General features: G+C 55.9%; 1 protein-coding gene across 1 annotated transcript in view; it reads left to right on the top strand.

Annotated features, from left to right (window-relative positions):
* Positions 1-13998, top strand: part of MYO15A (myosin XVA) — a 46560-nt gene extending 32562 nt beyond the window's left edge. Inside the window, exons 56-65 of the mRNA XM_040974546.1 lie at positions 242-372; positions 687-781; positions 906-983; positions 2302-2398; positions 4165-4325; positions 5082-5215; positions 7128-7261; positions 7392-7525; positions 7833-7973; positions 13897-13998. Of these exons, the coding sequence (XP_040830480.1) occupies positions 242-372; positions 687-781; positions 906-983; positions 2302-2398; positions 4165-4325; positions 5082-5215; positions 7128-7261; positions 7392-7525; positions 7833-7973; positions 13897-13998 (1207 nt within the window). The remainder of the gene's footprint in view (positions 1-241; positions 373-686; positions 782-905; positions 984-2301; positions 2399-4164; positions 4326-5081; positions 5216-7127; positions 7262-7391; positions 7526-7832; positions 7974-13896) is intronic.
* The last annotated feature ends 1066 nt before the right edge of the window (positions 13999-15064 follow it).

The following is a 15064-nucleotide window of genomic DNA, read 5'->3' as shown; positions in this document are numbered from 1 at the left end:
GTGAGGGGTGCACCTGCTGCCTGCTGAGCATCTGACCCAGCATCCTGTCCCTGGCCTCCGCCCAGCCCCTCGTCCAACAGCCTCCCGGAGGGAGACACCCCTGTGGCGGGGAGGTCCTCCTGCCCTGTCTTGCACCCCGACTCCCCATGCATAGTAGGGCTTTGGGACCCTGCTCTTCTTCCGCCAGACCCACTCCCATACAGAGCTGGTGCCCATGCGCAGCCCTACGTGTGCCCCGCAGGGACAGCTGCCAGCGGGGCTGGAGGCTGCTGTACATCGTGGCTGCCTACCACAGCTGCTCCGAGGTTCTTCAGCCCTACCTCATTCGCTTCCTCCAGGACGTGAGCCGGACTCCGGGCCTGCCCTTCCAGGGTGAGAGGGCGGCCAGGGGGCCACCCACACCCAGGGGCGGGCAGATGAACTCCAATGGGGGTCATCAGGGAGGACTTCCCAGAGGAGGTATTGCCCTGGGTACAAGCGGCATGGAACTCAGAGGGACCAGAATCCTTTAGCCCAGCTCTGGGCTGGGGCGGGTCACTGGCCCCTTTGGAACTTGGGTTCCTCCACCATCTAAGTGCCAGCTCTCATGGGGGGCTCGTGGCTGGCGGCGGGCAGAGCCCCTTCCCTCCCTACCCTCTGCCTCACTCCCTGGGGCGAGGCCTTGACCTCCGCCATGGCCGCCCCAGGGATCGCCAAGGCCTGTGAGCAGAACCTGCGGAAGACCCTGCGTTTTGGCGGCCGCCAGGAGCTCCCCAGCAGCATGGAACTCAGGGCCATGCTGGTGAGCTGGCTGGCTGGCCGGGGCAGGGGCGGGAGCGGGGGAGCCCCACAGTGCACGCTTGGACCCCGGGCCCCCGGGGAAGGACAGTCCCCAGCCCCGAGTCCCAGCCACCTCCCGCCTCCAGGCCGGCCGCAGTTCCAAGAGGCAGCTCTTTCTTCTTCCCGGAGGCCTAGAGCGCCACCTCAAGATCAAAACGTGTACGGTGAGTCACAGGAATTTGTCCCGCATGGGGGTGGCGGGCCATGCATGGAGGCTCCCCCAGGTTGCAAAGCAGTTGCTGTGTCCACCGGTTCAGCCCCAACCCTTACAGCAGATGTTGGGGGGACGGGGGAGCATCTGTCCTCAACAGGGCACAGACTTCTTTGTTGTCACTGTTATTCTCTAAACCATGGAGCACTGGCATTGTGCTAGGTATTTAAGGAAAACTTTTAAAAATGATTTACTTTTTAAACATATATATATTTTAAAAGATTTATTTATTTATTGGAAGGTCAGATATACAGAGGGAGGAGAGACAGAGAGGAGGATCTTCCGTCCGTTGATTCACTCCCCAAGTGCCTACAACGGCCGGAGCTGAGCCTGGCTTCTCCCATGAACTGGTGCCTAGATGGCATCCTGGTACTTGCAAGGCAAGGATTTAGCCACTGGGCCATCGCACTTCCGATGATTCATTCCCCAGTGTCCGCAACAGCCGGAGCTGCACTGATCCGAAACCAGGAGCCATGAGCTCTTCCAGGTATCCCGTGCAAGTACAGGGTCCCAAGGCTTTGGGCCGTCCTCGACTTCTTTCCCAGGCCACAAGCAGGGAGCTGGATGGGAAATGGAGCTGCCAGGATTAAAACCGGCACTCATATTGGATCCCAGCACATTCAAGGCGAGGACCTTGGCTACCAGGCCACTGCACCAGGCCCAAAAAATAAATCTTAACAACAAGAAGAAAGTATATATAAACAGATAACAGAAGACGTAGGAAGATACCCATGGAAGCAGATCCTACACCGTTTTATAAAGGAACTTGAGCAAATGCTGCTATCTGAGGGGGCTGCAATTCACAGATCACTAGCTGTGCCAGCAATGTCTGTATCCCATAAGGGCATCAACCTGAGCTCTGGCTGCTCCAGTTCCCATCCAGCTTCCTGTCGGTGCCAGTGATGGCTGGCTCAAGTGTTTTTGCATCCAGGCACACACTGGGAGACCTGGATGAGGCTCCTGACTCCTGGCTTCTGCCTGGCCCAGCCCCAACTGTTGTAGCTAATTGGGTAGTGAAGCAGTGGCTAGAAGATCTCTCTGTCTCTCCTCTGTTTGTGACTCTGCCTTGCAAATAGATCTACCAAGCACAACTCGTCTCTCGTCTCTGGGACCTTAGCCTCCTGGCTCAGGGGCACGGGCTAACCAGGGACAGAATAGGGCCCTTGGTCTCAGCTCGACCCACTCGAGGCTGCTGCTGGGGCAAGAGACCGTGGGCCCTGCTGGGGCCAGGAAGCCCTGCACGTGGCTTGAGCCGCCTCGCCTCGCCCCAGGTGGCCCTGGATGTGGTGGAGGAGATCTGCGCCGAGATGGCCCTGACGCGGCCCGAGGCTGCCGCCGAGTACATCATCTTTGTGGTCACCAAACAAGGTGAGAGGCTGGAGGACGGAGCAGCTGAACTCCTTCCCCCTTGCAGCACAGACCAGGGAGCCCCTCCTCCGGGATGCTCCCGAGCCCCCGGTCCTGCGTCGCTGCCCCTTGGCCTCAGCTCACGGGCTCTGGCCTGTCAGCCGGGACTTGGTGGGTGGGGCCTTTCTCGGACTGTGATGCACCTGGCAGTCTGCTCTATGGGGAGACTGCACCCCAGTCTTCCAGGAGCTCACACACAGGGTGGCTCTTAGGCCTACACCCCCAAAATCCCAGGAGAGCACCCTAACAGCAACCCTTCTCTTGAGGGCTCCTGGGACCTCAGGGGGTCTTTAAGCAGCCCCCAGCAGGTCCATCAGCAGATGGATAGCCCACCCACCATAACCCTGCTCCTGCCCCCTGCCACCAGCTGGTTGGCTGAGTCCTGCCTGCTGAGTCCTGCTCCAATTTGGAGAGCCTATGGCAGCAGGGTCAGGGGCAAACCATTGACGTCCCATGAGTAGAACTTGGGGAACTATGTGTCCCCAACTATCATCCTTAAGCTTTTTATTTGTTTAAGGTTTAATTATTTATTTGAAAGCCACAGTTCCACGGAATGAGGGAGAGACAGTCACAATAGCCAGAGCTGGGCTGATCCAAAACCATCCAGGAGCCAGGAGCTTCTTCCAGCTCTCCCATGTAAGGGCAGGGACCCAGCACTTGGGTCGTCCTCTACTGCTTTCCCAGGTGCATGTGCAGGGAGCTGGATGGGAAGTGGAGCAGCTGGGACTTGAACCAGTGTCCATCTGACATGTCTGCCTCCCAGGATATGGCTTTATCCACTATGCCACAATGCTGGCCCCTGTAAATTCTCTCAATGGAGAAGATCACAGCAACCTCCCGCTGGAATGCAGAGGGGGAAGCTGAGGCCGAGGCCAGCTGTGTCATTCTGCTACTGTGGCTGGAACACAGCTCGCTCCAGACTGGGAGCCTGCAACAGCCAGGGGGCCCTGCAGTGAGACTGTCCCTTTGGATGCACTGGACCAGGCTGCCTGCCTGGCTCCTTCCTGCCTCCCTGCCTTGCCTCTCCCGCTGCCCTCAGCCTCCTCCTCCTGGGAGACCTCGTGGTTGTGTTGGGCCCACCCAGGTGGCCCATGAAAATCTCCACTTCTTCAGATTCCTCATGTTCACAGCGCTCAGATCCCCTCTGCTAGGAAGGCAGTGTGTCCCCAAGACCCAGGGTTTAGGGAGTGGATGTCCTGGGAGGAACAGTGACCCCGGTCGCATGGCCTGATGGGAGTGAAGTCAGCTGTAGGCCTGGCCTCCCAGCATCCTGCTGCACACCCACTTCCCTTGGATGGGATTTTACTGATTGTGTAGGACAGGAAGTAGACATGCCAGCACAGGAGAAGGGCTGAGCCCCCAACCCCACACACCATAACCCTGAGCAGGAGCCAGCCCTGGCAGTGGGGCTCAGGGCTGGCCCCCTACCCTTGCTCCCTGGCTGTACCCCAGGCCGGCTCCCTGAGATCCCTACAGCCTCCAGCCTCCTCCCACCAGTCCCCAGGAGGCACCAGCAGTGTTTATGGCTGTTGGCATCACAGGAGTCCTGGTGTTAGGGGAAGCCATGTTCCCAGAGCTAGCAGGAGGCCAGCCGCTACAGCAGGTTCACACTCGCACGCGCGTGCGCACACACACACACACACACACACAAGGATCTGTGTACTGTGGTGTGGTGCCCTCGCCTGCCTGCCGTCCCCCCACCAGCCCTCCTGCCCTGCCCTCCGCAGGCCAGCACGTGTGGCCGCTCAGCCGCAGCGCCTACATCCTGGACGTGGCCTCGGAGATGGAGCAGGTGGAGGGTGGCTACATGCTCTGGTTCCGGCGTGTGCTGTGGGATCAGCCACTTAAGTTCGAGAACGAGCTGTATGTGGCCCTGCATTACAACCAGGTCAGCACGGTGGGCACCTGCCGGGGAGGTGGGAATGGGGGGGGTGGTCTTCTGTGGGCTCCTCCACTGTGAGAGTGAGCCAAACTCCCAGCCTGCAGGAGGGCGCCGTTCTTCCCCCACCAGCCGCTCGTGTTTCTTGGCCTTGGTCTTCTCTGTACAGCCAGGGCTGGCTCCCGGGCCTTTGCACGTGCTCTCTGCACCCTCCTCCCGCCCGTCTACACCCGCCCTAGCACACGGAGGGTCTCCTCTGTGAGACCCTCTCTTGAGTGCTTGTCCTGTCCCTCAGCAGGCTGTGTCTGTGTTGCTCCCCACACTGAGACTTAACATTTAGGGGTGCTAGTGTCCAGAAGGCACAGATGGGGGAAGTCTCGGCAATTCTCATTCCCCAAAGCAGGCACTTATGCTTGTGGCCATGTGGGGTCACTGTACAGAGCAGCCCCGGCCAGGTGAGGCCAGAGCCGGCTGCTAAGTCCTGCCTTCCCACTCTGTCGATGACTTGGTCTGAAGAAACTCAGTCGGGTGGGGGTCCTCCCCCCCCACACACACCTTGGAGCACCCAGGATGTTAGCCCTGTTGCTCCCACCCCCTCCCCCACCCCCCCACCAGCTTCCCTGCGGCTTTCAAGGGGGCCTCTGTCATCATCCCCACCCTAAAACCCAGGGAAGGGTGGGGCCTTCCCTCCTGGGAAGTGGATAGGACTGGAAGCAGGTGCGTGCCTGCCTGGCCGCCCTTCTGCCACCTGCTCCCTCGCCACAGGTGCTGCCCGACTACCTGAAGGGCCTCTTCAGCAGTGTGCCGGCCAGCAGGCCCAGTGAGCAGCAGTTGCAGCAAGTATCCAAGCTGGCTGCCCTGCAGCACCGTGCCCAGGACCACTTCTACCTGCCCAGCGTGTGAGCACCGGCTCGGCGGCCCTCTCCCCACACCCCTTCTCCAGGCTACCCCTCCTGCACGAGCCAGGCTGGCTGAGCCAGGGCTGCTCTGACCTTGGGCTGCCCGCCTCTACTTCTCTTCTCTGCCTGGCTGGTAGTAACTTCTGACAGGTTGCCTGAAAAAAATGCTCCTGGCAGTGGAGGGAGCGGGGAGGAGCAGCGGGTTAAACAGCCGAATTCTCAGAGCAGAGTGCCAGTTGAAATCTTGGCTACTTCGCTTCCCCTCCAGCTTCCTGCTGAGGCATCCCGGGAGGCAGAAAAAGATGGCTCACCTGCTGGGGTCTTGTCACTTGTCACTTGTCACTGGGGTCTTGTCTGGCCCAGCCCTAGGTGTTACAGCTATGCACAGGGTCAACCAGCAGATGGCAGTCCTTCTTTCTCCTTCCCTCTCTGTAATTCTGCCTTTCAAATAGAACGGACACATCCTTTACAAAGAATACAGCAGGGGCCCTGCTCAGTAGCCTAGCGGTTAAAGTCCTGTCTTGTACACGCCAGGATTCCATATGAGTGCTGGGTTCATGTCCCCAGCTGCTCCACTTTCCTTCAGCTCCCTGTTAGTGGCCTGGGAAAGCAGTCGAGGACGGCCCAAAGCCTTGGGAGCCTGCATCCACATGGGAGACCTGGAGGAGGCTCCTGAGCTTCAGATCAGCTCAGCTCCAGCCATTGTGGCTATTTGGGGAGTGAATCGGTGGACAGAAGATCTTCCCGTCTGTCCCTCCTCCTCTCTTTTCAATTATATATATATATATATGCAGGATCGGCAATGGCTTTGACCTCCCAGACTCCCACCACGCCATTTTTTTTTTAAGATTTTGTTTATTTGAAAGGAAGAGAGGACACACACACACACACAGGGAAAGAAAGATCCTTCCTCTCTTGGTTCCCTTCCCAAATGGTAGCAACAGCCAGGGCTGGTCTGGGCTGAAGCCAGAATCCTGGAGCTTCATCCGGGTCTCCCATGCGAGTGCAGGGGCCAAAGGAGCTGGCCATCTTGTGCTGCTTTCCCGGGCATGTTGGCAGGGAGCTGGATCAGAAGTGGAGCAGTCGGGGCTTGAGGCAGTGCTCATATGAGATGTGGCACATTGCACACTGTGCCACATGCCAGCCCCTCCCCAGCACGCTTTGAGAACTGCTGGTGCAAATGAGAAAATGTCTGGTCTGTGAGGACCCCTGCACACCACAGGACCATGTGAGCCTTCGCAATTGGACAAGAATAATGCTCATGGAGAATGCAGTTAAAAGATGTGGCGTTTCTTTTTTTTCTGTTTATCTTTTGTTTTTTTTTTTTTTTTGTGTGTGTGTGTGTGTGTGCAAAAAAAAAAAGTTACAACATGTACCTGTTTGGGATGTTCAGAACTTTCCTGGAAGTATCATGAAAAATTCATGCATGGATTTCAAAATGTGTTTGCAAAAAATATATATATATTATTTATTTGAAAGGCTTAGTTACAGAGAGAGAAGCAAAGACAGAACTTTTATCCACTGGTTCGCTCTCCGAATGGCTGCAGCAGCCCAGTATGGGCCAGGCTGAAGCCAGCAGCCAGGAACTTCTTTGGGTCTTCCATGTGGATGCAAGGACCCAAGCACTTGGGGTATCCTTAACTGCTTCCCCAGGTGTATTAGCAGGGAGCTGGGTCAGAAGTGGAGCAGTTGGGACTCAAACGGGAGCATGTCGGATGCCAGCACTATAGGCAGTGGCTTAACCCCACTTGGCCCTATAAACTTTGAATTCATTTCCCCTGAACTTCTTGAAGTGCCCCTGTATTTCCCCCTATAACATGTCCAGCCTTTAGTCTTTGGGGATCATATGTGCTTTGCCGACAGCTGCTGTACAGCTGTGGGTGCTCAGGACCCCTCCGCACTCTGTCTGCAGGCGCGAGATGCAGGAGTACATCCCGGCCCAGCTCTACCACACCACGGCCGGCTCGGCTTGGCTCAACCTCATCAGCCAGCACCGGCAGCAGATGCAGGCGCTCAGTCCTCACCAGGCCAGAGCCCAGTTCCTGGGTGAGGATCAGGAGCAGGCAGGGCTGGGGGAGGCTGCAGGATGGGACCAGAATCAGCCACAAGGGAGCGGATGAGGCAGCCACAAGGTAGAGAGACCTGCACAGTAACCCTGCCCTCCATCCTCTCAAAGGCCTCCTCAGTGCTTCTCCCATGTTCGGGTCCTCCTTCTTCTTCATCCAGAGCTGCAGCAACCTCGTTGTCCCTGCCCCCTGCATCCTGGCTGTCAACAATAACGGCCTCAACTTCCTCAGCACGGAGACGCACGTGAGTGGCCCCAGCCCACCTCCTTAGCACCCGTGTGATCTTGTTCAAGTCTCTTCCCAGGATCCAGTGGGTTTTCTCAAGTAGGTGATTTGCATTTCTGGGTGGAGCTGAGAAGCCTGTCCCACCCTTAGCTTTGGGACTTTACTAGAGCCTGGGGGCAGAATCCACCCTCACATCTTCGTTGTTGACAGCCCTGAGGGACAGTGCCCCGCACGCCCACATGGCATGGACACTGGTGTCCCAACCAGCCTCTCCTGCTGAAGAGGCAGCCTGGCCTCTCTGCACTCCTCCCACCCCCATTTTCCAGGAGCTGATGGTGAAGATCCCACTGAAGGAGATCCAGGCCACACGGACCCAGCGGCCCACGGCCAGCTCCAGCTGCCCCTACGTGGAGATTGCACTGGGGGATGCGGCCGCCCAACGCACCATGCAGCTGCAGCTGGAGCAGGTAGGCCCCGGCTCTGCTCAGTCAGCTCTTGGCCACGCCTTCAGGGAGCACTCAGCCCCGCACAGTGGATGGCATGACACAGAATCATGGAAGAGGAAGCGATGTGACAGTAACACAGTGGGAATGGCCCTGGGGAGCGAGGTCTCCCGCCTCCCGTATTGTCAAGCCAAGGGTGTTAGTGAGCCATAGAAGGTTAGACAGAGGACAGAGCACACAGGAGTGTGGAGGAAATTCAACTGGAAGCTGGACATGTGACGGCGCCACGTAGCCCTTCCTGCCCTGTGCTTCCTCGCCGAGGTGTGCTTTTGGCTCCCAGCCTGCTGGGGAGGGGCAAGCAGTCAGAGTGGTCATCTCAGCGGGGAGAGGGGATTGAGGCCCAGAGACAGGACAGAATCAGAACTGGGGCCCCCTGGCCTGCTCTCCATGGCCTTCTACATCCATTCACACACACACACACACACACACACACACACACACACACACACACACACACACACAGTGTGGCCCAGCACCTGCTGTGAGGCCTACCTGGCTTCCTGGTGTCAGAGAGTCAGAGGGGACACCCTGATCTCAGAAACAGAACAGACCCCCAAGGGATCCTCAACCTGGACTGTGCCCCGCCTGCTTCCAAATGGGCCGCCCTGGCCCTTGCCCTGGCCCCCAGCTGCCCTGGGCCCAGCCTCTCTAGTTCCTGTTCTTGCCCTGGGCAATGCTAAATGGTGCCAAGTCTGAGCCTGCTGTCCCCCTGGGCATTTTGTGGGGCCCTGAAGACTCTTTTTTTCTTAAAAAAAAAAGTTGGTTTTTTTTTTTTTTTTTTTTAATTTAAAAGTCACATGGATGCAGGAACTACTTGGAGTGGCAGAAACAAAGACACTGATAAAATCTTCCATCTGCTGGTTTACTGCCCAGATGGTTGCAAAGGTGGCCAGGGTTGGGCCAGGCCAGAACCAGGAATTCTACTGGGATGGAAGTGATGATATATCCAAAACGACAGCCAGTGTCTCAGGAGGCAGCTTCACTCACTGGCCCCAGCCCTGAGTCTTTAAAACCACATCTACGCTATGGCATCTCTGGGCCTGCGCCCTGGCCTCCAGGCTCCCTGAGACCAGCTCAACAGACCTTGGCTCATCCTGCTCACTCATTCCATTACCTGGCTCTTGCAGTTCCTGCCTGCCCCAGGCCCTTGGCACTCACACTTCCCCAGCTCCCTCCTATTGTATGCTTGCACACAGCCATTATCTCTGGCCAGAAGCCCTTCCTGACACTGCTCCCTGGTAGCCACTCCGACCTCACAGTGGCTCATCCCTCCGTCCCCTACGTGCTGTCTGCCTCCCACATCACGTTATCAGCTCCTGCATGGCAGGCCTGTGTCCATCTTGTTCCCACTGAGCACACACTCAAGCTGCTTCATGCATACTTTTTGTGTTTTTTTTCAAGATTTATTGATTTGAGATGAAGGGTGACAGAACGCATGAAGACAGAGAGCTTGTCCATCTGCTGGTTCATTCCCCAGATCAGACTGAACCAGCAGCCAGGAGTGCCATCCGCATCGTGGCCGGAACCCAAAGACTTGAACCATCATTTGCTGCCTTCAAGGCACATTAGCGGGGAGCTGGAATGGCCACATGTTCACACTGCCACTTCTGTGCCTGGCTGGCTGTGTGTGATGGTGGATCCATTCAGTCAGCACTTGAGTTAAGCATTGCTTCTGCAGTCGGCCCCCTTCTGGCTTCAGATACTGAAGTGAATGAGACCTTACAATGCCTCTGCACACCTGAGCTACCTGGGAGGAGATGAGGGAGGGGTTGCAGGAGTCGGTGATGCCAAGTGACCCGAGTCCCCGCCCTGCTTCTGCTAGAAGGTGTGTGACTGTGGGAGTGACTGCTCACGCCATGTGCCCTGGTTTGTTTAGCCAAGGTGGCACCCAGGGCAGGGGCAGGCAGAGATAACCTTGGCCAAATGTGCTAGAGAGTGTGGCCTTGGGCTCCCCACTGGCTGCGGAAATGGTGCTGTGCCTCAATGTTCTCATCTGTGGGATGGGAGATGACCATCCCTGCCTCTGCTGGGCACTGCACGGAGTAGAAGGGCAAGAGCTTAAACAGCCCTAGAACAAGGGCTGGCACAGTGGCGCTCAGTAAGTGCCCCTCTGCCATCTCCCCATCCCCAAAGTGGCTTCTGTTGGATCTGCGAACTCACAGAGGCTTCCAGCCCTGGTGTTGGAGGACCATGCACCCAGATCAACTTCTTACAGTCCCCTGGCACTTTTCCCTACTGGGAGCCCGGAAGCTGGTCACCTGCCCCTTTTCAGCTCTTTTTTTTTTCTTTTTAAGATTTATTTATTTATTGGAAAGTCAGATATACAGAGAGGAGGAGAGACAGAGAGGAATATCTTCCGTCCGATGATTCATTCCCCAGCAACGGCTGGTGCTATGCCGATCCGAAGCCAGGATCCAGGAACCTCTTCCAGGTATCCCATGCAGGTGCAGGGTCCCAAAGCTTTGGGCTGTCCTCGACTGCTTTCCCAGGCCACAAGCAGGGAGCTGGATGGGAAGTGGGGCAGCTGGGATACAAACTGGTGTCCATATGGGATCCCAGCATGTGCAAGACGAGGACTTCAGCTGCTAGGCTACTGAACTGGGCCTCAAATGTTTATTATTATTTTTTTCACCCACTTTAAAGGCAGAGAGTGAGAAAGCTTCGACCCGCTGCTTCACTATTTAAATGCCCACAGCAGCCAGGGCTGGACCATGCCCAAGCCAGGAGCCAGGAGCTCCATGTGGGTCTCCCACATGGCTGTTAGAGCCCAAGCACTTGAGGCATCTCCTGCTGCCTTCCCGTTGGGTTGGAAGCAGAGCAGACAGGACCTGAACTGGAACTGGATCATGGGATGCGAGCATCTCTGGGGATAGCCCCAGAACAGAGTGTACACGTGTGTGTGTATAAAATTTATTTAAAAGATGAGGAAATCAAAAACATGCATGGGCCATACTCAGAAATAATGTGAGCCGGAAAGGGGAAGGTGGGAGGTGGGAGAGCGATGTTTCTGCTTTCATCTTGTATCCACAGGAGAGAGAGAGAGAGAGAGTGCCCCTCCCTGCTGCCGGGCTTCTCAGGAGCCTGGGACGGGGAGGGGTTACAGGATCCCACCCCAAGTCCCAGGTGAGGGGAAGTGCATCCTGGGAAGGGGTCCTTTGATGGACAGGTAACAGAGTGAATTACACAAGGCAGGGGAGGTATGCTTCCATGAGAGACTCTAAACTTAATACCTTCCTGTCCTAGTTCATGTCCCCCTTCTGAGATTTCCGACCCCTGCTTGTACATATATATTTTAATGTTTGATGATGTTTACGTGGTTGATCGGGGTGGGAAGGACTGAAGGTTAGGTAGGGTGCGTGTGATCATTATTTCCAAATTTTCTATTACTTCTTCCTGCATCTGGGGGAAAGGGAAGATAGAAGAGAGAAGCCACACCCAGCCTCCCAGCCGTCCCAGTACCCAGGGTAGGGAACGGCCGCCTGATATCAACGCAGGGTCCGCCAGGTGGAGCATGCTCCGAGGGTTCTGCCCAAGTGGTTTTGCTAGTTTTGAAATGCTGTCAGTCTCTCTGATCCAAGGATGGGGAGATCCATCCAGTGTCCATCGATTGACGCAGTTGACCCCTGAGTCTCCATTTGCCCAGATATTTGCTGTCATTGTGACTGGGGTAGTTGTCCAATTTGTTCTGTCCTTCCTCTGCGGTGGTACCAGATGTCCTCTGCAGGCCCCAGTGGGCTGCCGTATCTTCCATATGCATCTGGGACAGCTGCCCACTGCTCCCACACACTCCCACCTGTGCCACTGCCAGATGCCTTCAAGCCCACCCGCCATGTCTACACAAACATGCCCCTGGGCAGCCAGTGAGCTTCCCCTGGTACCACTGGCACCCCAGTGCCCTTGCAGAGCCCCCTACTCTCGGGGCTCATGAACCTAGCACCCACTGTACAGGCAGGCCCTGTTCAATCTCTCACCCCCAGGGCTCACAGACTCGGAATCCACCATGCCCAGAATGGTATGGCTAGCCTCACCTCAGCATCCACCAGCAGGTGCTTAAGCCTTGCTCAGTCCAGCTTACTACCTACCCATTCTGGCTCCTGCTGGTGGCTGACCCCTATTCATTATTATTATTATTTTTATTTTATTTTGATAATCCTTATATAGTTGGTTAGGGCATAAAGGGTCAAGGGCTACATGAAAGTGGGTAAGACCATTGCTTCCATATTTTCTCTCTCTCTCTTTTTGTTTTTCTGTATCTGGGGTGACGGGTGAGATAAAGGGAGAAACCCCCACTCAGCCTCCCACCCATCCCAGGGTCCCCGATGTAGGGCATGCTCTGAGGGCACTGCTCAAGTGGTTTTGATAGTTCAACAGTTCTGAATTGCTGCCAATCTCACCATTCCAACCAAGCACAATGAAATCTCTCCAGAATCCACAGGCTGACATAGTCCACCTTAGATTTTCACTGCCAACACTTGGCTGGGGTAGTTGGTTGATTTGTTCTGTCCTCTGTTGTACCAGGTGTCCTCTGCAGGTTCTGATGGACTGCCATATCCTCCATGTGCACCTGGATATGCTGTCCACTGCTCCGTCTGAGCCTCTGAGGAGGCCCAGCTCTGACACAATCACTCCATGGTCAGACCATGGAACCTGCACTTCTCTCCATGGTTGGGGTTCTGAGTCCAGCAATTCAGTTGAAGGGATCTGCAAGAAACTTCATCTGAGGTGATCCCAAACCTGATTCTTGGGTGTGCATGCCAGTACAGGGTCTGGCACACTCTGTCACCCCATCAGCCTACACATATGCTGGTGGTTGGTGGGTCAGTTCTGTTTCCAGCCCTGTCTTCTACATGAACCAATGGGTGTTGCAATCCAGTCCGATCCTGCCCAGCACACACTTGGCCCTCATGCAGACCAGTGGGAGCTGCAGCCTAGTCTGAGTGACCCGTAACAATCCCCAGCAGTCCCGCACCCTGCCCTGGTTCCTGTGCTTGTCAGTATGTACAGCCAGCTGCTCCAGTCTATCCTACATCCCATTCAGCTCTCACACTTGTCAATGGGCATTGAAGCCTAGTTCAACCCAGCCAGCCCCCGTATCCAGCCCACACACATGCTGGTGGGGCTGACCCCTATTTTTAAAGAGTTTCTGAAGGATGTAGATTTATCTCTTCTTCTGTAGCTACTTCCTTCTGAGTAAGGGTCCATCTCAAGAGACAGAGGAATTCCAGCTGGTTCCATGGCTGTGTCCACTCCTCTCCCGCCACAAATGCCATAGCTACTCTGAGAAGTTCCTGTCCTGTTTCTGTCTTTTGAAATGGCATCCAAGGGCCACTTGGTTGACTGATCCTTTGTGTGCGCCTGCGCATGATCCTACCCCTGCTCTGAGAGCAGGACACACACCCCTGGGCTCTGGTCCCTGAGACAGAAGATCCTGCCATATCTGAGACCAAAAGCCCAGGCCTCTTGGTGACACTAAGGTTAATCTGCACATTTAATGTTAAAGAACAGGAAACTATATTGGTACACTGGTATAGTTAACACAGAATTGCCATGAACCAGGCCCAGAATGCCAGCCAACTATTGGCTGCTTTTCTCCCAGCAGCAAAATGCTTGCTTAGGTAAGGTGGCTGGCCACACCTGGAGATTAATCATTGAAAGAATTTGTGTGCTGTTAAGCTCTGGCGACATGAAACCCTATGGATCACAGAGGAGAAAGCAACTGGGTTGGCGTGACTCCCACACTGCAGAGCCGTGAGGGGCACTTGGCCTACACCCACCCCCAGGGTCCTGTGTGGGCACTGCCACACTCATTCTGTCATGCCCACTCCAAGAAGGAAGAGTGGGACCAGCATGGGGGTGGACGTGGCCCCTCACACTGTGTTGTCCACAGGGCCTGGAGCTGTGTCGTGTGGTGGCCGTGCACGTGGAGAACCTGCTCAGTGCCCGCGAGAAGAGGCTCACGCTGCCCCCGAGTGAGATCACCCTGCTTTGAGCCAGTCCCCAGCTCTCCTGCCACCCCCAAGACTGGCTGTGCGACCTCTTACAACCCCTGGAAGGGGTCGGAGCCTTGGAGGAGAAGCAATCCAAAGCTGCAATGCGTAAGATGCAGTGTGCAGAGCTGGTCAGCTACAGGGGGGACTTCCTGAGGCTGACCCATGGCTTCCCGCCTGCCCCCGCTGTGTGCCCATTTCAGACCCTGGGCCTGACTCCTACTGGGACAGCACAGGCCTTTGGTTTCCTCAGGGGCCGAAGCTCAAGTGTGCGCACAGCCCTCATGTCCATCTTCCTCGGCCTGGACTCTGGCCCGTGGTCGCGTCTGTGCAAATAAACCTGGCAGCCGTTGCCTCCAGAGAGATGCTGAGGGCCGCGGGATGAGCTTCAGGGAAGAGGTGGAGGTGCAGACACCTGCCTGTATTCCTCCCTGCACAGCCCTGTCTCCCCACTCCACATTTCCCAGGGGTCTCCAGCTGGGGGGTGGGCCGCATAAGATTGCAAAGTAATGCAGGGAGGAAGTGCTGTCAGGTTGGGGAGAGGGAAGCCTGGGGGAAAAAAAAAATGTTTCCTAGAGAATGTGATGCTAAGGGTAGGTTTTGATGGGGAGCAAGAATATAAGGAAGGACGGGGGATAAAGTTCCAGATCAAGACAACGCTATTCCCTGCTGTATCCTCATGGTGCCTGCCAAGCAGGGGTGACTGCTACCCAGGGATTTTTTTTTAAAATTTATTTAATTTTATTTTTATTGGAAAGGCAAATATAGAGAGTAGGAAAGACAGAGAGAATGATCTTCCATTTGATAATCCACTCCCTAAGCAGCCACAATGGCCAGACCTGAGCTGATCCGAAGCCAGGATCCTGGAGTCTCCTCCGGGTCTCCCATGCGGGTTCAGGGTCCCAAGGCTCTGGGCCGTCCTCGATTGCTTTCCCAGGATACACGCAGGGAGCTGGATGGGAAGTGGGGGCAGCTGGGATTAGAACCGGCACCCGTATGAGATCCTGACACATGCAAGGTGAGGACTTCAGCTGCTAGGCTGCCGTGCCTGGCCAAATTTTGTTTTTA

The sequence above is a fragment of the Ochotona curzoniae genome, unplaced genomic scaffold (genome assembly GCF_017591425.1).
Source record: "Ochotona curzoniae isolate NIBS_2020 unplaced genomic scaffold, NIBS_Ocur_1.0 contig_2456, whole genome shotgun sequence".
Classification (NCBI taxonomy): Eukaryota; Metazoa; Chordata; class Mammalia; order Lagomorpha; family Ochotonidae; genus Ochotona; species Ochotona curzoniae.
This window is presented reverse-complemented; position numbering and strand designations above follow the sequence as displayed.